The sequence below is a fragment of the Anoplopoma fimbria genome, chromosome 24 (genome assembly GCF_027596085.1).
Source record: "Anoplopoma fimbria isolate UVic2021 breed Golden Eagle Sablefish chromosome 24, Afim_UVic_2022, whole genome shotgun sequence".
Lineage (NCBI taxonomy): Eukaryota > Metazoa > Chordata > Actinopteri > Perciformes > Anoplopomatidae > Anoplopoma > Anoplopoma fimbria.
This window is the reverse complement of record NC_072472.1, coordinates 14076826-14100924: the sequence shown is the minus strand read 5'-3', so window position 1 is coordinate 14100924 and position 24099 is coordinate 14076826. Positions and strand designations below refer to the sequence as shown.

Sequence of the window (24099 nt, the reverse complement as noted above, 5' to 3'; positions counted from 1 at the left end):
TATTACTGTAACCACAATCCTCTCTGTCTGTATTTAGACTCCTTAAACAGTATGCGTGTGTGTGTGTGTGTGTGTGTGTGTGTGTGTGTGTGTGTGTGTGTGTGTGTGTGTGTGTGTGTGTGTGTGTGTGTGTGTGTGTGTGTGTGTAAATACAAGGAGAATAGTTGCATTCATGTCACTGTGTGGACACAGCATGGTTGCAAGGAAAGGGTGAAAACAGGGAGGAGGAGAGGAAAAAACTACACAGGAGTTCACTGAAGGCAACAGAAGTCCAGTCAAAGTAACTACAGCTGTCATCTTTTAATAAAAATGTTTTAGCAACTCAGTACTTCCCTCATAACATGCTGCTATGGCACAAACTCAGTGATATTCAAAGAGTTTAATCTCTTATTTCTTTAATTCAAAACAAACCAGGCAGAGTGTAGCATCTCTTGTTTGTTCAATGTGTCATAAACAAACTATATGGGGCCAAACACATCGAGAAAGTGCTGCTGGGATGGCAGGATGAACTGTACTCTGTGTTCCACCCTGTTTTTCCTGCTGGACTTTGGCTGACAGACTGTTGTGCAAACTGGACAAGTGACTTAACGGCATCACATGGTTGTCACAGAAAAATGATGCAATTTAATTTTAATCTTTCTAGCATTAAGACTTATCACTCAGTCATCTTTATTGAATGTTGTGTGGGCGTATAGTTAGCAATCTTTCCACTTTAGACTGAAGGCCCACCACTGATTCTCTTTCATGTAAATTTGACTGTCAACAAGTCTTGACTGACAAGCAACAAATTCAACAATAGTTTACTTTAAGGTGGCGTCACAATTACTTGTCAACCACCTTCAGAAACTACTGACAGCCAAGTCCTACACACAGTGCTGCACAGTACAGTACATTTACTCAAGTTCTACTTACAGTTTTGGACTTTGAGCAGTTAATTAAATGTAATCATCTGAAAAAGGGGTCATTTTTAATAGTGAGAATGTTACTTTTGACACGTTCGGTACGTTTTACTGACCACACTGAACTTTAACTCACGATTGATTAATTTCAGAGGTACTTTAAGTTAGGAAAATAATTCAATACTTCATTCATAACTTCACATGAAATGTATCAAATACACATCACTGGATCACACAGAAGCTAAGTGTTTTATGTGTTTGTAAAGATAAACACAGCCCTCATCCTAACTTTTGACAGTGTCTTTCATGACCCAGTCTTCGGATCGTTTCCCAGAAGATTATCAAGAATAATTTCAGCAGAAATACGTCTCAATCCACTTTCATGTAGTCGTCACCTAAAAATGGCCATCTGATTTAGCGGTCTGTTGAAGCTCTTTATGACAGCAGGCTGTCAAAATCAGGTGATACTCGAAAGATTTATGAATGACAAAAGGCAATGCACTTGAATAACCTTTATTTAGTTTACAGATGTATTCCATTTTGGAGATTGGAGGGGGGAGAGGGAGCATTAGTGCTATTTACAATTGGTTTCGAAAACGTTTATCTCTGTACAGATTTGAACCCTGATCAATATAAACAATATTTTTTTTTTAAGACCTAGTGCTGTTACAAAGCGATTCTTTAAAGCAAAAAAAAAAACCCCAAAGAAAAAAAAAATGATTACATTAAATTATAAACAAATGAAAAAATAATAATAAAAGCACAGAAGAAAGAAAATAAAAATACAGTCTGTTGATGATTAGGGAGGTTTTGCTGCTGTTAAGCACAAGACATTGTCAGCGAGTGACTGTGAACTGGCTAGAAGCTAACCGTACACACAATCATAGACTAAACACCAATATACTGTATATCAACAAGATTGTTGAGATTCTATATAAGATTCATATTAAATATACTCTACACGTTACCATAGTTTGGAACATTACTTCCATTGGAAAAATATAAAATAAAACAATAAAACTTTTTATACATTTGTATTAATCTGATGAAGGAGCACATGCTTTGGTTGTGCAAAATGGACTTATTAATGCAGAGAGAGAGAATTAAGGAGAGAGTCAGAAGCGAATTAAGACAAATAAGGAACATTTTCCTTCTGAATTAATTCTCTGCTCGGACAACAATTTTTCAGAGATCCTTCACAACACTGTTTAAAAAAAAGGAGCACAATGAGCCTTTCCTCGAGAGAGAGAGAGAGAGAGAGATAGAGAGAGATAGAAAGAGAGGGATGGTGCATCAAGGAGGGAAGAAAACTGACATGACGTTTTATTAATCACAACACTGGTCTGTCAGTAATATGCATGGACTGTCAAAACACAGTCACAAATGTCGAGGACAAACAAATAACCAAAACAAGACCACCAACATTGGTTGTTTGTCTATTTGTTTGTTTGATAGGCTTTGTTTGGCTAAGAATATGACGACTAAAAGACCCAGGACGTGTTCGGTCTCTTCAAAAAGAAAAAGGAATAATTTCTCTCCTGTGACCTTTAAGGGCACATGCAGAGGAGGGCAGTAAAAAGGACACAGGTGTCTTTATATATGTGTGTATGTGTGTCCTGGTTTGAGTTCTCTGATCAGGCACGTCTGAGCTTCGTCTGCTGCACCGGGGGAGATCACACAAGCACATATGGTTGGAGATCCTGGAGACAGGATGTCATAGAGGGTGTGTGTGCGTGTGTGTGTGTGTGTCTAGGGGGGTGTGTGTGTTTGTTTGTGTGTTGGCGAGTTGTTAGTGGTTAAAATTCTCAGCGGTCTGTATGAGAAAACAAGGCCACACACACAAACTTGGGCACTGCATTACTATGACAACCAGCTAGAATGAGGAGCTTTCAACAGACCGGCTGAGGATGGTTAGACACGTTGTTTATGTGTATTGCATGTATGTGTGTGTGTGTGTGTGTGTGTGTGTCTGTGTGTGGCAAAAGGCTTAAAAAGGTGTGTATTGAGGAAGAAAGAAGAAGAAAATAAACCTATATGCAAATCCAGTTCCTTCCACTGATTTTAAGTTTTGACAAAAAAAAGAACAACAAAGTGATCAACTCTAACGTTAATCTTTTTTTTTTGCTCCCACCTCTGTGTCCTGAATCAGCCTGAGCCTGCTGTCTCTCTATATGTGTGTGTGAGAGGGGGGGAAACAAAAGAAGAGAAGTGTGTGTGTGTGTGTGTGTGTGTGTGTGTGTGTGTGTGCGTGTGCGTGTGCGTGTGTGTGTGTGTGTGTCTGTATGGATATCCGCATTGTGGACAAGCTCCAGGACAGGGGACAAACTCATTAGTCCAGGATGTTGAGGGTGAGAACGGATGAGAAGGATGGAGGGGCCGGCGGCGGTGGTGTGTATTCACAGAATGACACAGCAGTTACTCTCCCCGGTCTTCTCTCTATTCCTCTGACCTGAAAACACACACACACACATACACAAACGTCGTCATCATCGAGACCAACATATTCAGACAGTGTCATCATCCGACAAGGTGCTATGTTGGCCTATCAAACACATGCAGGCACACATTCCAGGTAAATTACTTTATAATGTGAGCGCTGTACTTCTACTGTTTACCTCGTGATTGTTCCCATGGGAGATAATATAGCTGTAAAATCCTGTCAAATATTTTAAAACCACTGTTCAGCATTTGGGTGTCTTCAAACTCGTGGATCTGTGACTCCAACTGGTTTTTCTGGAATGTAAGTCATGACTCACCAATACCTGAAGCAACACGCTCACCTAGTTTTGCTGTTAGATCAGTGTAACTTAGACGGTTTCATAAAAAAACAAAACCTCCAGGTAATCTCAGAAAAAAGAGCTTTCTTTCTATTTTAAGAGTCAGTGGCGCAAAACTAACATCATAACCTCAATTGCAACTGTCGAACGAGGGAAAATATGGCTTTATTTGTGGCGTGCTAATAATGTTGTGGAGTAAGAAATGTGTTTATCCAGACCACAATAACCATTTGAAAAACACACACACACACACACACATATGTATATATATAAACTTTGCCTTGAAATTGTTCATCCACAAGACAAAGGTTTTCTGGAGTAAACTGTTACTGTAATTTTTCAATGTACCTTATCTTACCTCGGCTCATTTTACCCATAATATATAGCAATTTTATTGAGAGTCAATAACTAGAGCACTTTGAGCAAACCCTTAGCTGTCCCTCTGAACTCTGACTATTCGTTAGGTTGAAGTAAGCCCCTGTCTCTACATAGATAGACCTTCCACTACACAGTCACAAACAGTGGACCTGTCACCTAATATGATTTATATCAGCTGTATCATTCTACACAATGTGCTGTATCTTGGGGATACACTTAAGGGAGCCAATTATTTGCACCAGTGGCTGTTCCTAAAACAGAAGCCATGTGTAGAGATATATAATGGCTGAGGGGTAGAACGTTTATAGTTGCTCAGCGTGTGAAAAGCCCCGCTGAAAGGAAAGAAGTTCTGGTTACCTTGGGAATTTGGCTCAGGCAAAGTCTCTCTGGCAACTAAATGCATCACTGTGGTCTTCCCCAAGGGCAGTTTGAGCGCTAGAGGGGGGGAAGTGAGAGAGAGAGAGAGAGAGAGAGAGAGAGAGAGAGAGTGAGAGAGAGTTAGAGAGGGGGAGAGGATGCAAAGGTTATTCAGTGAGCTACAGCATATGTGTCTTTAAAAGGTAATTTACCAAATAATAAACTATGGCCCAGGTCATTTAGTTGCAGTATAATTATCTCTTTGCAGGTAAGGAAAGGGCCTGAAATGGCAAATAATGTAATCCTTCGACAATAACTCAGCAAGAGAAAAGAAACGTTTTAAATGCATTCACTTTCAATGGGACTGGGAGATAAATCAATTTGTGTTTCGATGACGTCATCGTACGTTAATTATGCTGGCCAAATCAATGCTTGTCACAATCAGTTATTGACGGATTCCTTTGTCAACAGGAAGAGTTTGAGCTAAAATTGGAACACAGCAATATCCTTTCACATCACAGATATTTATGTATTTGCGTTATTGTGAACTACGGTAGATCAATATCAGAAACATCCCATTTCAAACATATCTCCACATCTTTCTTTAAACTCTGTTAAAACGCAAAAATAATGTTACTTTGACAAACACACAATCGAGCACAATGTTCAATGTGATAGATTTCCTGACTAAAGCTTTTTTGGCAGTTGATTTTTATCCCCAAATTAATGTAAATCAATGGCTGCCAGGAAGATAGAAGAAATGCATTCTACTCATATATCACGTATATGCTTTGTAATGTAAAAAGTAGCACTAGTCATACATCAAAAAATTGATCCACACACTAAATTGTAGTTAATATCTTAGCTGCAGTTCTTGCAACTCTAACTCCCGTGAACTTATTATCAATCACGAGTTGCGTGCCTTCACACCTGTGTGGTGTCTATGTTTGCATTTCAAAACCACCGGGAGTTTTGACTTTTAAGAGGATTCTGTGTCAGCGTGCAAACACTTTAAACCAAAGATAAGATCATTATCAGATAGATGGTAATTATTGGACGAGTGTTAAAGTGTTAGGGAGCCTTAACCCCATTAACCAAACAAAACACCGGTCAACTCAAAATTGGGTTAAGTCGACTCAAAAAGCCTAAAAGGCAGGGAGAAGTGAAGTGGGCTGCCATCCCTTTTTTTTTCTCCTCACACCCCCTCCCTTCTCGTCCTCTCTTTCTGCTGCTTGAGGTCTAAACTAACGCCGGTCTTGCCCCTTCCCTGACCATTCTCTCTCCCCTCTTTTTTCTGTATTTCCTCTCTCCTCCCTCTCTCTGTCAAAGCGGACTTGTCCGGAGCACTGAGGTACCTCTGTTCTGCTGCTCCGGGAAAAAGATGAAGACAGCAAAGAACTTTCCAGCAACACACTGCTGTGATTTTGTGTGCATGTCTATGAGCACATGAGTTTTTTTTGGGGGGAGGTGCACTTTCTGTGTTTTCTCACCTCCTAGTGTTACGTTGCCGTGTAGAAACCGGCCCTGGTAGATCAGCCTCAGGATGTTAGGACTGCTGACCTGCTCTTCCTCCCAGTCTGAAAGGAAAGAAAGGGGCAGAGTTAAATAGAAACATCAACATGGAGTAAGACAGAAGACAAGCTTCACATGTTTTCCCGTTCCTGCTTATCTCTTCTTATTTTACCTCTTTCCCCATAACATATTATGATTTATAATCTATTATCAATAAACTGTGTTTAATATTCTTTAAAAATCCCAATAAACAAAATCTGTTTATCTTTGAACATTGCGGATGAAGCTTCCCAGAATCTATTTATGTAACTGTAAAAAAGGAATCAAAGAGCAGATATGATGAAAAAGCTTTGATTTTGGATCTACTTTGTTAGTCCTGTTCTGCGTCAATACAAAATACTGTAAACAGTGTAGTGAACACAAATTATTGAACACAGTCATGGCTTGGCGAAAGAAAGAGAGACCATCAACAACATCACTCAAGATATTTTAAGACATTTAGGGCCTGTATTTGTGATCGTTGTACACAGAATGTATGACATGTCGGCTTTGTGGGATGCACTACAGAATGTGAGAAAGAAGGAAAGCAAAAGAGGAACATGAGGTGTGGCTTGGGAAGCGCTACAGACGAAAGTGAAGGCATTAAATGAGAGAGAAAACCGTGGGGGGAGTTGCACGGCAGCGGCGTATGGCCACCAGATGTTTGTCTCCATCTAAGCGGAGGGTGTTGGTGCTGACTGATTGCTTGCTCCGGGTCTCACAGGGTTCAGATCGTGTTGTCTGGGAGGAACACTGCGCTCTTCCAAAACCAACAGATTCTCCTTGAGTTCTCCTTCCAGTCATGAGTCCATCAGTTTAATTTATAGTTTTTTCTTGGCTGTGGGCTTCTCCAAAAACTGGACTAGATGCACAGCACCGTGAGAGAAGCAGATTTGAAGGATGTTGGAAGGTCTACGGTATCAAACGAATTCTAGCACTGATGTAGAAGCAGTTAGGGAGTGGGTGTATTACAGAGAGGAGGTGGCTGTACTGCAATCCAACATTCCTGTATGCAATGATAGTCAGGCTGAAAGGAGGAGCGCGCTCTAATTACACTCCACCAAAGATTGTCATGTTCCCATTCTGTTATATGGAGCTACACGTAAGTAATTAGCAGTGGGTTTGAATGTGATCTCGGCTCTCTGAATGCACAGTGTAGCCCCTCAGCTGCCTTTATCTTTAGCTATAGAAACAGCCAAGAGAAGTCAGATCATGTGGTTTCCAAGTGCATTAGCAGCTAAATTGTTAGCAATTACAGCTTCTGCGAACACACTGCAGCTGTGCTTATGCAAGAATTTGATTCATACCAGATAACACAACATGGCTCTATATTATTTATGTGCAGAATGCGGGAAAATAGCAAATGTCCAAGTATGTTAAACTAAACCCCACTTACCAAAATCTGATCAGAAGGCAGTTGAATCAGCATTGGACAATCCAAATAGTGAGACAATGAGTTTGTAGATGTGTGAAGACATTTTAGTTTTGAATTCAGGGCTCTGATGAAGGCCCTTTAGACCAAAAGCTAAAATAAAGTGTTCTCTGCATAGATTAAGGTGTGCAGATATCAACTTTACCAGTTTGATGATGACCTAAAGTAGGCCTGCAATAATTTTTTTTTTAATTAATAGTGAAGAGACACAAATACATCAATGTCTGAGTGAAGAAAAATAATTGGCTGGATCACTTTGGGATGCTTTAATTGGCTTCACTATGTAACTATTGCCACATCATTCATCAGCTGCCATCACCAGTAACAATCACTGAGGCATCTTAACGGAGCTACTCACCCATCGGCCAGTTGTCATAGACGTGTTTGGCGATGTCGGCCGCCGAGTCGTTGGGAGAGAAGAGGAATTCTTTCGTCTTCCCGCTGACTAAAATAAGCCGCAGGTTTATCTGCAACACAGATTAAAAAAAACAAGATATATCTGTTAGAGCTTTATATGAGAAACATTAAATGGAACACAACACAGGCAACCGTCACGTGTCAAATTAAAGAACAGTGAAATTTAGGAAGAACACAGGTTCAAGGGAAGTCGTTTAATAGGAAACAGGAGAAGGATATGAGGACCCTGAGGAGTGTTCTTCCGCAGGATTAACTCCCATCTGTCTCTCCAACTTCCTCCTCACTTCTCTCTCATCCCTCTGGTCCCTGTTTCTTTGTCTTTGTCTGTCAATTACTAGAAGGTTGTCAACTTCTCAACTTCACCACTTATGATCCAGATGTTTTGTTTTGCTCTGTTTCTGTTTTTTATAAAATAGTTTGAACATATCCTGTATTTTATGAGATTCCTCATGAGACAAAATAGAAGTGTAATTCTTGTTTTTCATTTTATGGATTACTTTCCTGGGAAATAAGTACACTATTAAAACCTTCTGGTTTGCAAACCGTTCATGAAATAAATTGTGGGTATCTTTGTAATTCCAACACAACCAAACTTGGTTTTCACTGTGTAAAAACATCCACCAAACCCAAACAATAAGTTGGAACACTACAGGCTGTTATAATGTGCAACCTGCCTCGGATAGCTTATCCCAGTAGTCAGTGGTGAGAGTCAAGTAAAACAATAAATGACTAATAGTGTGAGACTCTTTTTAACAGAGTGCAAGTCCTCTTGACTGTCAGCCTTTGAACAGAACTGCTAGAACAGGTAGGGAATGGTCATTATGGGATCGACTACATGATTAAGGTGGGGATGGACTTTAAGATTATTAATATCTGAAACATACAACAGTCATAATACAGCCCATATTGAATGATTGAGAAAATACAGTGGACAACAAACTGCTTGCTATGCTAAAATATGTAAAAAATCCCCCAAATCCTGATAAATCATAATTTCTTGCACATTACTGTGCCAAAACAAAAATAGACATACTTTGGAAACAGTATAATCTTCAGTTCAGCTGTGGCAGCATACTGAAACCTGTTATATTCTCACTCACAGCACACTGCGCTGTTTTACTGATTCCTCGCCGTTTTCTGACATTTATTTCAGCGTTATTCCTCCCACTTCACAACGAATATGGTCCTGACTCCAGTTGTAAAAATCAAACATTTTTACAATACTGTGAACATCGATGAGCAGCGCCATGACCATTAGACGCCATGACTATATAGGAGTATCAACACCATCTGAATTTCCTATATACTCCAATCACTTGTCATCCATATCATAACAATATTCAAGCATAACAATAAAGTGTGGCACCACTTGTATTCACTGTGCTACCCTCCAAGTCTAAAATGTCATCCTAAACATTTCAACAAATAGCCTGATAAATACAGAAAAAACGCTAAATACAATATATGTGTTGAAGTAGTGCATCTCTCAACTTTAATTACTCAAATACGGAAGTGAGATGAAAACAGGGTGTAGTTCGCATTCAAAACCATTAATTTGCATATAATTTGCAATGAAGATTAGAGGTTATCTCTTGACAGGCATGGTGTTTGTTTAGCAGTAGTACAGTATGACTTTAAGAGACAGAGCAAAGGTCTGTGGTGTGTGTTTGACTTTGCTTTCTATATTTGTGTGTCTAGCCTGCAGTGCATACATGGCACGAGCAAGTGTGAGTCATTGTTTGTAGTGTGTTTCCATGTCGCGAGCGTCTGTTAGCCCTCTACACCCAGTGGCTGCCCCACCAAACCCACTCTGCCGAGTATACACACATATACGCACACAGAGACAGCTGCAGTGATGTAACAGACGGATCGAAACAGACATCTCTGTAAGCATGTTAGCAAATCAGCTTATAGGGTTAAGAATGGAAGAGCCATACAGAGAAACTCATATAAAAACGTACAGCGAGAAAAAAAAAGGAGACCACAAACATTCTGTAAAGCCGCTTCAGAGAGATCAGATGAACTTGATAGTTTTGAGCTTTTCATGTATATGCAGAATATTCTGAGCCATAAAAAGCTCCCTTCATGCAAACACATGCAGCCAAACAGAGACACACAAATTATCCTAAACATTGCCTGGTGTTGTTCAGAATGGACAGTTTCAACTAAACAGATGAGATATGAGATACAGATCATAACTCTGGAATTTGCAGAATGCTGGTAAATTTAAGTTATTACATCTGCTGCTGACAGTTCTTTACAAACACACCCTGAAGACGGACAATACTGGAGACAGACTCTGAACGAGACAGATGAACACAGGAATGATGAGGAAGACACAGAGAGGAAGACCCTTTACATAAGTGAGGTCTTACTCCATCCTGGTTAATCACCTGGTCGTTACCATGGTGTCACCATGGCGACAGCCGCTGGTGGGTGGCTTAACCTGATAACACCTACAAGATAGCTTTACCCCTCCTCCCTTCTCCCCTCCTGCCCATTTCCTACAGTGTCACATCATATTGTCTTCCTCTGCTCGCAGCAATCTCTGCATCCCCCCTCCCTCGCTCTGTCTGTTTCACTCCCTCCCTCTCTCTCTCTCTCTCTCCCCCACTCTATCAATCTCTCGCTATGCACATCGTACAGTGGAGGAATGCACAAGGCATTCGCTAGCTTCACTTAAACAACGTTAAATAATTCTCCTCGTATCATCAACACACACATCTTTAGATGTCTTTCTTTGTTTGTCTCCCCTTCTCCGTCCTTCTTTGCTTTCTCTATTCTTGCTCGTCACTTTCCTTTTTCTTCCTAGACAGGTGACAAAACAGAAGAATAACCTAAATAGAAAGATAAATAACAGATGCAGATGCTTTTATACACAGTACAAAGGTCATTGAGCAATAAAATGATAAGATGATGCCAAGGCCTTCGTAGTCACCAGATTGAACACCTATAGGAGATGTTGAAACAAAGTGCTAGTCATTGATTCTACCAGCATCAGTACCCCGAGTAGAGTTCAGGGACATGCAGGATCAATGCCAAGCAAAGCTTTGTTTATCTTTATGTTTATGCTTGGCATAAAGCTGAGCACCAAGCATGAATGGAGGCGTTTTTACACTATGGTCTGTACGCTGCATTATTCTCCGAAGCATCAGGGGCGTCCAAACAAAATTAACTGAGAATAATCCAAAAGACAAAGATTGCAACCCATTGATATACATATAGACTGTACTTGTAACCGGCAAAAAGCTAAAAACCAACCTTCACAGTGACGAGGAGGGATTGTAATTATCTGTAAACTCATATCTCATATTCGTGGACTACTTTATTGGCTTTGTACAAGCCCTGTAAAGAAAAAAGTAAAGTATTACATGCAATATAAAGAAACAAAGGTTGATTATCCTGTAAACTATTTGATTTGGCTGCAAAATATACACTTAAATGAAGATTTTGGATGAGCAACACCTTACTAGGTCACTTAATATTGCTTCTTCCTTCCTTGCTCTCTTGCCTCCCCCTCCCCCTCCCCCTGTGGGTCCTTGTGCCTTCTCCCTGGACTCTCTTCTGCAGGGGGGCTGCTAATGAGGTTTCACAGCCAGCTCAGGTACAGTTATTCAATTACCATCTATTCTCTGGAACAAATACAATAGCTCCAGGTAATGTGGAGCGCAGTGTATCATGCATTCATGCATAAACATTTACATGCAGTACACATATCCGCAGGCAAACACTCATGCATAAAAACATAATGTCATACTAGTCTCTCTCTGAGCTCATAATGTCGAGAGCTGCTATATGAAGGAAAAACTAGAATATAGTGAGTATATCACTTCCCCAATGTGAGTATGTGAAAGTATTTGCAATACTGGAACTTTCTGGTGTAGCAACAGCTTATATTCCTGTCCACTTCTGTAAAAATAAAAAGGAAACGGGCTACTCGTGCATGAAAGACGTGACACAGCCCCCTGCTTGTCAAGCCTTCACTGCCAACATTTAGGCTACATTCGTACACATTATATTTTCTTATTGTGTCTATTTCATATTGCTACTAATGCCTTCATGCACAGGAGGCCATCTATTATTCAAGCATTTTGCGAGCGGCGTGTCCAGTGGCGTTATCAGCCCTACGGAGCGGATGTTTGAAGGCACAACTGCGCGTTTGAGGAGCGCGGTTGACATAAAACGCAGGACTTTTCTTTTGTTATCGGTGCCTATTTTGTTCTGCACAACTGTTGTGAAGTTCACAAAGAAACTGTGAACAAACAAAGCACAAATGCTGCTTTCCAGTAAGACAACAACAAAACCAAAGTTCTTGGAAAAAAATGATTTGTTACTTTTTTAATGTACATTTGAGTGTGTATGATAGAGAGAGAGAGCGACAGAGCAGGACAGGTTACAGTAACCTTGAAGCAGCCATGAACCTGTTTTTCCACACTAAATTTGTCTCTGTTTGAGTTTGTGTGGGAAAGATGGAGGAAGAAGGACCTTTTATAATAGGAAGTAGAATAAAACTCTGTTGTGTTGTCTGTAACCAAGCAACCAACAGCAGAGTAAACAATCTACTTTCCTGTTTATAATGGCATGTGCATGCAGTGTACATGAATTATCATGTGTTAGGAGTTTCTAGGCGTACCAGTTTGGACACATATTATTCATTTTAAAACGATGCCAAAAATGCCTGTGTTATTGTTTTTGTTAAAAAACAAAAAGGAATCTCGGCACACACTAATACTCCGTTTCAGTGGGGAGTAGCCTCACACTACACACTACACACTACAATAATGTGACTCTGCTAGTAGTGCCATGGTGTAAACAAGTGATGTAAGCAAACCCTCTTGGCTAAACACTGTTTGCACGCGGTTGAGAGCAGGAAATTCAATGCTATCTATAATTATTCCTCCCAGAGTACCACCCTCAACTCTTTCTCGAGGCTATAGAGTGTGTATGTGTGTGTGTGGTTTAATATATGCTGTGTTTATATGTGCATTAAAGAGTATTGCTGCTCTTTAGACCCTCTGCAGCAGTCAACAAATTATAGAGCGGTAAGCCTTCCTGTGGGAATATATTGGACCAGCTTTATGTGTAGTCTGTTTAAGGTTAGCCACTGCTGTCAGTGTGGAGTCCTCACTGTATGAATGAGTTTAAGAGAGGAGGTTGGTGATTAGCCCGACTGGGGTCCGTTTAAAACAAGCCAGCTGGATCCAGCAACCAGCCTGCTTTAACTTGCCCATTAAATCTGGCAAAAATTCAACTGTAAACCCAACAATGTAGATACGCAGCGCTTTAACAATACAAATCCCACATGAATTATCAGTAACTGATTTTATTCATAATTAATTGTAGGCGCTTTTCTTTCTGGCACGACTGTCAATATATTTCAATGTTAAAAGCTAGAAAAAAGGGAGAGACATATTGGCTATGTTGCGGTTTGTTGAACAAACCGTGAACAAACCTAAAGAAAAAGAATAAGAGAGCAAGAAGAGCAGCCTGAGAGACTGATTTTATTAATTAGCCCAAACTGAGAAAAAAAAATGCTTTGCAAGCTCTTAGTGATTTTGCAAACACATAAAGAGCTACTGCAATTATTAGCTCCTATTAGCACGCAAACTCTATCATGGAGCCATTGTTTTTTTTTAATTAAAAACATCCTGAAAAGAAATCAGAATCACTGTACGTGATTTAACAGCGTTGGTGAATGCAGCCCCAGTTCTTCAGATGTCAAAATACCGAATGAGCTCACAGGAAAATAAACTCTTTTGATTTGTCAAATAGCCTCATTTTGAGTTCGACATATTTAATACAATATTATAAATACTGTTTTTCCATGTATGAGTTCCTTCCTTTGTTTGCGCACATAAACACAGACAGAGCAGCAACGTAACAGCGGTTGACTGATGAAACAAAGCCTAAGGCGAGGGCTGGTAATCTCTGTGTGTCTAACGGAGTTGGGGGTACTGCATTACTGCAGTAATGTTTTTTTATGTACTTTCTAGAACTTTATTGTTTTCTCTTTTCCGTTCCTCAAAATATGTATCTTAAAAATCTCTTTCTAACACATTACTAACTGGAGATAAACAAACGTATTTGAGACAACCATCTGGCTATTTTCATCCTGAGGAGGAGCAGAAATATGTCACATTGTATTCAGAGGATGCTGTCCTTTGGATTAAATGTGAAGTATTTCTGCTTCAAAATAAAAGCAGTGATGATTCAATTAATGTTACAAAACAACTTTCATGCATGTCATTTATTTTCAAGTTTAAAGCAAAGTTAGGATGAGATTGCAGGTTATCCAAATATAGCTTTGATATCATGGCTCATGACCATGTGTGCTTGGCACAAACATCTGAGTCACTGAAGTCAGCTAAGGGATGCAACGGACCTTTTCACTGCAGTAATGATCTAGAAATAAACAGAAGGACCTTGACCCAGCTGAAGTTTGTTTATTATTAACTTCACCATCTTTATAGGGCACTTATCTACAGTGGCTGATGTGTCATGGTTTGTTTTGACCTGCTTAACAAGAGCGTGAGTCAAGTGAGAATCTTTCCAACAGGTGCCTGACTGAGAGGAAGAAAAGCTCCTGTTCTGGAGATAAATTGTTGTGTTTTTTTTGCTGTAAGAAAAGCAAAAAGAAAGCTCCAGTAAGGCCATCTGACCGGTCAAGATTTATTCCAACGCTGCCGATTATGCCTACAGTCATGCTCGTCTGGTTGCCATGCCAACACTTGTAGTAACCATGGAGCTAGTTAGTCATCTGTGCTGTTTTGTCCTGTTCTGCGGTCATTGTGAATGGTCACTACTGGTCTTCAGTGTGATTACAGGAACATTGGTACTTTAGTTAAGGCTTAAGGAATGTCTTTTAGTTCATTACAATAGTAATTTATATGTTCTGTGTATATTTTAATATATGCTCATTTGTACCAGCAGGCATAATATCAGGAAAACACTGAGTGGTAAGTAGTTTCCTCAAAGACCAGAGCATTTTATTATTAATCAGGAAGAAAAACTTTACGTGACTCTGGAGTCCTTGTAGGCTCAAGGCCAGGGGTTAAATGTGACACGCACTGAGCTTACTGCGCTTTTCTTCTATCTTTTTAAATCAATTCATTCATCTAAAGTTCTTGCAACATCGGTCCACAGATGATTTAACAACCACTTCAGCCAAAGCAAATTGTCTTTGCTCATATCTTGTTCCATGACAGTAAATTTAACAGATTTGATGGATATCAAAGTCAAAAATCATGATAATAGATGTTTTTTTTTACGTACTTGGACAACTAAATATCATACGTGACGGAATTTTCTGAAAAGTTAGAGATTTTAAGAGATTTGCTCATTCTCGCACAAACCATGTGTGTATTTTTAGTCGATCATTCTTCTGATTATTGCACAAAATGAACAGTGTTTGCATAAAGGCAGGCAGGGCTCACACTTCAATACATTGCTCAGCAAAGCATTCACAGTCCAGATTTTGCAACAGACAAGAGAAAATCAGCATGAAAAGGACTAAAAATGGGCATTAAGATTTCACATATTATCAATGTCTTCATTGTAGATACATCATGGGTACTGTAGCTTCTGCTTTTGTCTCTACATGGTTGGAGCATGAAATGTCAGCTTTAATTTGAGAATGATTGAGTTTCATCATGTGTCTCACAAGCAAATAACTGGTCTTTTCTTCAGAAAATATGATGCAGTGTTTGGTGTCTTTAGCAGAATGCAAAAAACCCTAGGCTAGTGTTTCTGCTGTACTTATCACTATGTATCACTACAGTATAGTACAGTGGCCTTATCTCTGAGATCATATGGAAAACAATCATTTCACTCTACTACAGTTCAACCAGGAATTTTACTTTTATCCTAAGAGGCTGGGGACAAGGGGCTGGATTCAGGAAATACAGACAGTAAAACCTAAAGCACAAAAGCCATAATGACTAAATAATACAGTATGAAGCTGGGGGAACAGCCTTTAAGTTATTATTACAATACTGCTCAGCACTAAACAGCAGACAGACATAGTTAATGACTACTTGGGGAACATAGTGAAGCATTTAACAGCTAGATAGCCTTATGAGTTGGTAGAGACCAAAAACAGAGATAAAAGAGAGTGAACTTGACTTAATTTCTTCAGGTGGCATAAACACAACTCCAAATGTATGATAATGTTGCTCATTAACTGCTGGATAATTTACTGTGTAAAGGAAAAAGTCTCAACTTGAAAAGTGATGATATGTCAATGTTGTGTTCACAACTTGCTTTAGCTGCCCCAAAGTGGCCCAAAAAGATCTGCAATGACAGGTTTAATGTTCATGATAATGACCTTGTTATATTTAGGTGGGCACTCTGAAGCACTCTGATGTGATCCTGCATGTCTACGATCAAGTCCCACTAGAGTTTCCTTTCATTTTGTGTACAGAGTGAGCAGCCTGTTCGCTAGACATGAAACGCGGACCTTCCTCTCGTTAGACTCTACTAAGGCCATTAATCATTAAAGAGAGGCTCTACTGAAAAAGAGATCGTAAAGGCCAACACCACATACCTTTATCCGATGCACTTTCCGGTGCATCATGATAACTTCCTGTGGCAGAGGCGGATAATGGCTACATTACAGCTCTATAAGTGTTGTTAAATTAAGACTTCTTTCCTTCACTATGACATCAAACATCCTGTGGCCGTTTAATTGCAAAAAGGAAAATAAACTCCCATCTTTTGCCTCCTCTGCCAAAACTAATAATACATATCTATGCTATAATTATTAATGAAAACTCATTATTTGACATTGAGGATTTTCTTTTATCTGAAAGTCTTCTTTTTTACACTTTAATTTTGCCCCTAAAAGTGCTGCAGCTGTGAACATCATTATCCTACTGCTGCAGTTAAAACTCTGCGTTTTGGATCCAGGAGAAAAAAAACTCCCTTCAGTTGATCTCGCAAGTATCAGCCATACGTCTCGTTACACAGTTGCCCCATCAAACCTCATATCTCTCTCCGAGCCCCTCTTCCTTTTGTACTGTCATTCAAAGAGACCTATCCTTTGATAAGCTGATTTCCTCATCCCAACCACGAAACCACTCTGCTTCTCTTTTCCATCCCTCTCCTTCCTGTCACCGGCCTGATAGACAGTTTCCTGCGCTCCAGCCGGTACTGTACCCGACAGCTCTCTGCTCTCTGTCCTCTCTCTTCATCATTCCCTTCTCCCACCGTTTAAAACCAGATAACCCTTTAATCCATCAACTGCTTCTCCTCGTTCGAGAAACAGGTAGAGCTCCCCTTTCATGCTGTCATCTCCCCTCCTTCTATGAAAACTTGCCTAACTGGTGCACACACACACACACATAGACACACACACACACACACACACACACACACACACACACACACACACACACACACACACACACACACACACACACACACACACACACCCAGGGCTGCATTCCTCTCTCCTGACAGACGCCAGGTAGGTGACTTTGATCACACCTTTCTTTCCCCTCGCCTCCTCTCTGTGATCAGAGCTTTCACAAAGAGGTTGATGCAGGTTAACCTCTCGCATGGCTGCGTCATGCCTCTCCCTCTACTCTTTGTCTCGCTTTTCAACATTTTCAAAATGGCTGTTCAACACTCCCAGGGATAAATTAATTTACATGCCAAATGTGAGCCGAAACTGTAGTTAATTACTGTACGGTGCTGTACTCTCTCTCTCTCTCTCTCTCTGACTCACACTTATGTATGCCTCTCCCACCCCAAAAGTTATTGTTGACTGAATTGATTGTCATACCAATGATGAACATAATAATTGTGTGTAATTTGTGAGTTAAAGCTACTCTTTCTGTCAGTTGTTGTGGGAGAATATTGATACTCTAATATCTTACTATCATCTTACTCTTGGCAAGAAATTGAATCAAAAGAAAATGTTAAATGTTTGTGGTTTTAGCATCTGTAACAGTGTCAGTGGATTCATTTATACATTATTAAGAATACAATGTAAATCCTGTTTTAGGCCAGACTAAATAGGCTTGACTGTTCGATGTTTGAAGAGATGATCATCTGAGTGCTTTTGCATTTGAGGTCACATCAGTCTTCTTTAGTTCCTCAATTTGCTGTTCTGCGAAACACAGACATGGTAACTGATGCATGTGCACACATTATAATGCTTTCATATTTGCATCTGAAGAAATAAACAACACAAGTAGTCCATGATAAAATCTCTGACACTTGGGTATATTGTATTTTCCACTATTAAGTTATCAGCGATCACACTTTACTGTACAGTGTTATATATGCATCTAAACTTGTTACCAATTCTTTGTATTTATTATGTGTTTCTGTTTGGCACTCTTAAGCAATCTTTAATCATTTTTTTATAAATGGAAATCAGAAAGGACAGCAAACTAGGGATTTCATTGTACCGTGCAACTTGTTTTTCCGTGCTAATGACAATAAATCTGTTGGCTTTTTTGTTACAAGTTTGCCATATCACCTCAAGAGGTGATGATCTGTAAATGTTGCATTCACAACTTGTTTCATCTTTACAGAGCCAACAGGGAGAGTAAAGACACTTCTTAAATGACCAGAGAAAACAAGAGGAATGAAATGTGAGACAGAATGTCACTTAGCAGAAAAAGAAGATGGTTTCTCTTGATTAAATTCCACTGACAGCCCCATTACCACATCCGCTCCACTGTACTCGTCTCATCCGAAAAACAAAACTCTAATAAATACTTTCAGAGTGAGAAAGTAAATACAAAACAGTCAAAGACAGAGTGACATGAAAACAATCAAAGGAACAAGCGAAAAAGATTTACAGAGTCCTGTATCACACATCACCTTCAAAGTGCTGATGCTAAACAGACGCCATGATTAGTGATGACGAGGTCTGATGCTATAGGAGGACACAGGAAACGCTGACACTTTTGGAGGCGAGCCCGTGGGACTGAGGCAGGAAATGAGAGAGGGAACTCAAAGAGGATTCAAAGAAGGGAACAACGAAGGTCAGAGAGACGTGGCGAGGAGAGGAAGCGTGAATGTAAAATCGGCTTAGCTCCTTTGGTCATCCGGTATTTGGAGTTTTAAATTCACACACATTTGCTATACACACACATAAAATATATTTTTTTTGGGGGGGGGGCTGCTGAGGCTCTGCTTATGAAGCTGTGGGACGAGACGTGAAATTGCTCTCGTATGCTTCAATCGATTCTCCTCTGATCCCTCCGTCAGCGTCTAGACCGCCTGTCCCCTTCTCACAAACACAAGGAAAGACATAAGATAGAGAGTGGTATAACAATGACATAAAGAGGTATAGGTATAACGGACTGTAGTCGATCTGTGATCAGTACAGATCCCCCTCACGGTTTGACAAAAATGCAATCTAGACATTGTCATTAATGCTTTCTAGTTGCAGAGCCCTGATAATGCTACATTGTGAACAACAAATATGTGTTCAGTTACGTTAGCAGCACCGGAGCTAAAAGCTCACATACAGAGGTTCCATTCAGGTACATTATGGTGAATTAATGCTCAATTCAGTAAAAAATGAGTATTGTGCTAAAATACATTAGAATTTTATCATGACGTGCTCAGATATAATCTTGTAAAATGTGTTTTTTTGGCAAGATACTTAAATAATACTTAGATAAAATAAATGCAGTTGTTTGAAGGAGATATTTTCACAGCAATATAAAATAGATGTTAGAAAGAGAATTATGACCTGGCTAGCTTCCTCAATCAAGCTCTACAAGCTCTCCAATACATTTATTACATGATACATGATTCTTTATTAAATAAAAACACAAACTTTTAATTTCCTTATCCCTTAAATTGTTTTTTATGCAAATAACCACTATAGATGACTAAAACAAAGGTTTTGACGGTTTAAATGATTTTTCAGGACATCAGTAAAACAAATTACGTAGTCCGGCACAATGTATACCGAAAAGCGACAGCTATTTTCATACTTCTCTCGACACAGTTTGGTCTATAGCACACCAAGCTTTTTTCATTCTTAACACAGTTATTATTTTTACTTTTTGTGTGTCAAACTGAGTGCAACGCCGTGAATGTTGAAAAAATGTGTGCTGTTATCCCCATACATAAAGAATATTGTGCTTCCTCTTTCTATGACGGCTGGCAGCACTACTCCTTTTCTAGCATTACTTCTCAACTCATTTTCTTCTGACATCCAAGACAGATTTTCATTTAAGATCTCACTCTTGTTAAACAGCACAATGCAGAGTTACATGATGTCCTCTGTGTCCATAATGTACCCAACTCTAATCTATGAGCACAATGAATAGTCACATCATGTCTGTGTGGCAAATGGAGGTACGACTGATTGTTGGCTGGGAATCAGAGAGTAAGACTGAACTACAAGAACCTGTTTGTTCAGCAAAAAAGGGTTGATAATACGATTATTTCCAGGTAAATGTTCATTCAAAATGTTCCTTTTAAAATAACATAATCATAACGACATCTGGGGCTTTATTTTAAGAAACATTTTTTTTTCTTTCTTCAGTAAAGTGTATTCAGCTGTATGCATGCTACCATGGCAACTTCTTTCTTATTTTGTGTTTAAAGTTAAATACTACAAGTACAATAAAACACTGTTGAACAGGGAAGCTGTGACTAAAAGAAAACATGTAAGCTGTAAGCATTGGGATTTGAAATCTGTATTAAGCGTTGTTTAAATCAGCACTGGATTATGTTTATTCTTAATTTCCTTTGCGGTTCTGTTTCCCAAATTAAACATTAATCGCCTGCCCTTCTATAGTCTGTCTGTTCATGCTCTGGGTAATAAATACAGCTACCAGCAGAGACACAAACCCAAAGGCCAACGAGCCACGTGTCGGCGTGCTGCTGGTGTGACGGGACCACACAGAGGGTTGATGATCCCTGATGATGGCTGTGATGAAAGGACCTCCTGTCTCCTACCTCCTCCCATTTGCTCTGCAGCAGCCCTGTCTGCTAGCTCACTCCCCCTCCTCCTCCTCCTCTCACTCTCTCTCACTTCCATCACAGTGTGTCTCACCAATGTGACTTCCTCCCCCGTGTTTTCCAGACCCCCCGGTATGTGAAGGCCCTAGAGTCAAGAAAATCATCCCAATGCAGTTCTCTCCCTCCCAGGAGAACCACATACTATGAGGTGACCTCTGTCTTCCCCTGTCTCACCACCTTCCTCCCTACTCTGTGTCTACATCCCCACCCTCCCCGATCCTCTTTCCTAGGTGGTCTCCCCAGTGTGTGTAGCCGATGTCCTGCAGTTAGGATTAACCTGATTTGATTTTTTCTTAGCACTTCCCCATGTTGTTCGTGTGTGCATCAAACATTTAAGCATTAGGGGCTATATATTTAAATATATTTCTTCCCACTTTAATTGATTTTATTAATTACTACATTCAAAGCTGGCCCCCATGAAATAAAAAAATACCATTTATGAAAAAAGTGCTGCAATGCTGAAATGATTAGTCATTGATCAAAATCTGTTTAAAGAAATTTAAGATATTTGATTAATCAGTTCAGCTATTTAATAAAACTGAACTCTAAAATGTGTGAATTTGTTGCTTTACTCAGTTTTATATTATATTTAATATATTTTGGATTCAAACTGTTTGTCTGACAAAATGAGCAATCTGGATTTGTTCTCTGGGATCATTCATCGAAAAAAATAATTAACAGAGTTATCAATTAAAAGAACAACCAGACATTTGCTGGCTTTCCTTTTTTTCTAGTATTTACTGGTAAGGGTTTTGCTAAAAAAGACAAATGAAACTCAGTCCAGTAACTTTTATTTTCTATCATCTGTCATGATCCTATGTGTAATACTATTGCTGCCACGTGGAAATTGAGTGTGTTTTCAGGCTGACATGAATGACTGTGAGTTGACAAAATCCATAATTCAAAGTGAATGGTTGGCCTGTAAATCCAAATCTGAATTTCAAATCCTGACAAGGTGTTATTTTTTTAGATGGTTTTCACAAAGCACATTGCCGCACACATTGCGGTTCCATAACTCATTCCCTTTCTATTACTATCTTTGTTCTTTTCCTCGGATACTATAACGGCTTATCAGACATGGAAGAAACTGATGTAGCATGGAGGAGAGAGAGAGAGAGAGAGAACGGAAAAACAGAGCATCCACATCAGAGTAGAAAGGAGAAACGGCTGGTAGACAGCAGTTAACTCCACAACACTGCATTTCCTTTTTCTCCCCCAGAAAACAGTACTGCCCTGCAGTCACAACTCACGTGACGCCATGTGTGTGTAGCAGAGAAAATGTCTACATGAGAGTGTGCGTGTGTGTCTGTGTACGTGTGTGTGTGTGTGTGTGTGTGTGTGTGTGTGTGTGTGTGTGTGTGTCTGTGTCTGTGTGAGAGAGAGGGACACAGATAGAGACTGCTGGCAAGCTAAAATGCCCTCTGTGCTGGAATTTACCAGATGGCACAGGACAGAAACAACCAGGGGTATTACTACCACACACACACACACACACACACACACACACACACACACACACACACACACACACACACACACACACACACACACACACACACACACACACACACACACACACACACACACACACACACACACAGAGCATTTTCAAGGCCTATTCAGGAATGAAGAAGCATGCAGTGACAGGAATAGATGCAGGTTTACATGCAAAGCCTCTTATACAATCTGAGAGTAAGCATGTGTAGTAAGTAAACAGTACAACCTAAAAAGTTGTATTGTAGTTGTATATTGTGGATACATGACGCACTAGTAATACTACTAATAATAAATAAGTGCATGGGGGGAGGGCACAGTGTAATCTTGCATTCATCATATAGTAGTCTAATGTAATAGTCCTAAATAAATAATATCTTTGTGAAGCCTACAATGTTCTGTTTATGTAAAGACTTTGCTCAAAAGGTGTATATTCAATACGTCATTTTTGAGGATGCTTGTTGTGTTGCTGTACTAGATTTCATTGTAGGTATAACAATTTCATCTTCACAATGAAATGTATTTATTGCAACACAAACTACAGCTTCTTTCAGCAGAGCTAACTCAACAGAAAACCCACCAACAAGCCCAAGGGATTCTTCATTTTCTAAAGCAAAAACTTATGTGAAATCAATTGAATAAATGAGCACAACAGACTGCAGAATGTACGACATGCGTCTATAGGGGTTTTCTATTTCATTGTTGTCTTGTTAGAGATCTGAGCCGCTTGTTATGTTTGTGTTGTGCATAACAGGAAAAAGGCAGCCTCAGTGGGGAGACAGTGGAGGCAAACGCTTACAAGAGCAACAACAGGAAGGCACGGGGCAGCGAGGAGGAGGAGGAGGAGGAGGAGGAGGAGGAGGAGGAGGAGGAGGAGGAGGGTGGTGGCTGGGGACCCAATCAAGATCTTTGACAAACATTGTTCCACTCCAAGGGCAAAAAGAAATATGAATACAGATGACATAACCAGCTAAGGGGCTCTGTTTAGGAGATATGTTGCTTCCTGTTACGTAACCATAATGAAGATGTTTACAAACATGCTAGATAGTGTAATTGCTCCTCATATATCTACCTGACTTCACAACAGAGTGCTCGCAGAGGTAGCTTAAAGTTTAAGACCACTTTGGCTTCAAAGATAAAACCCTGTTTAGTCAACACTGTGACATTTAGATTAAAAATTAAAAAGGAGCACTGTACCTGCCATCTCTGAGCCGTAATGGTTCTAGTGAGCCTTAAACCACACTGTACTATGAACTGTGACTGTACCAAGATCAGCTGACTGCGCTATTCTGTGCCGCGCTCAACGGAAGTCAGCCCAACTTAGCTCAAAGGTGCGAGGCTTACTCATAAACAAATGTCTGAGATTTGGAAAAACCGCTAGACTAGAACACAGAATTTAAGAGACAGTGAACGCTGCCGTTTCGTTGGTAACCGTATGTTTAGCCAAATGATCTCTGGCGCGGAGAGAAGCCACTTCACAGAAATGTGTAATTAAGCTTAACAATAGGTCGATATCTGATGTCCTCTTTGTGAGTCACAGTTCTGCTGGTTCTCTAAAGATAAACCAATTCTTCCACATTAAAAGAAACAAGAAAAAATAAGAAGATTAAAAGCCTTTAATCCTTCTAGTGCAAGGTCCAATGCTTCATTACTGCTAGCGCTTTCAGACAGACTCACACACACAGACACAGACATAAACACATGAAACATACATACATGAAACACACACAAAACCCCTGCTGGGATCATAAGAGATATTCATAGTCAGAGATCTCCATAGCATTCAGACATGCAATGGCAA

The 24099-nt window shown here is 39.8% G+C and overlaps 1 protein-coding gene across 1 annotated transcript in view; it reads right to left on the bottom strand.

The window, feature by feature from the left end:
- Positions 1 to 1396: 1396 nt before the first annotated feature.
- ubl3a (ubiquitin-like 3a) overlaps positions 1397 to 24099 on the bottom strand; it is a 33543-nt gene continuing 10840 nt past the window's right edge. The window contains exons 2-5 of the mRNA XM_054626517.1: positions 7753 to 7861; positions 5902 to 5988; positions 4412 to 4489; positions 1397 to 3348 (exon numbers count right to left, since the gene is read on the bottom strand). Of these exons, the coding sequence (XP_054482492.1) occupies positions 3296 to 3348; positions 4412 to 4489; positions 5902 to 5988; positions 7753 to 7861 (327 nt within the window). The 3' untranslated portion in view covers positions 1397 to 3295. The remainder of the gene's footprint in view (positions 3349 to 4411; positions 4490 to 5901; positions 5989 to 7752; positions 7862 to 24099) is intronic.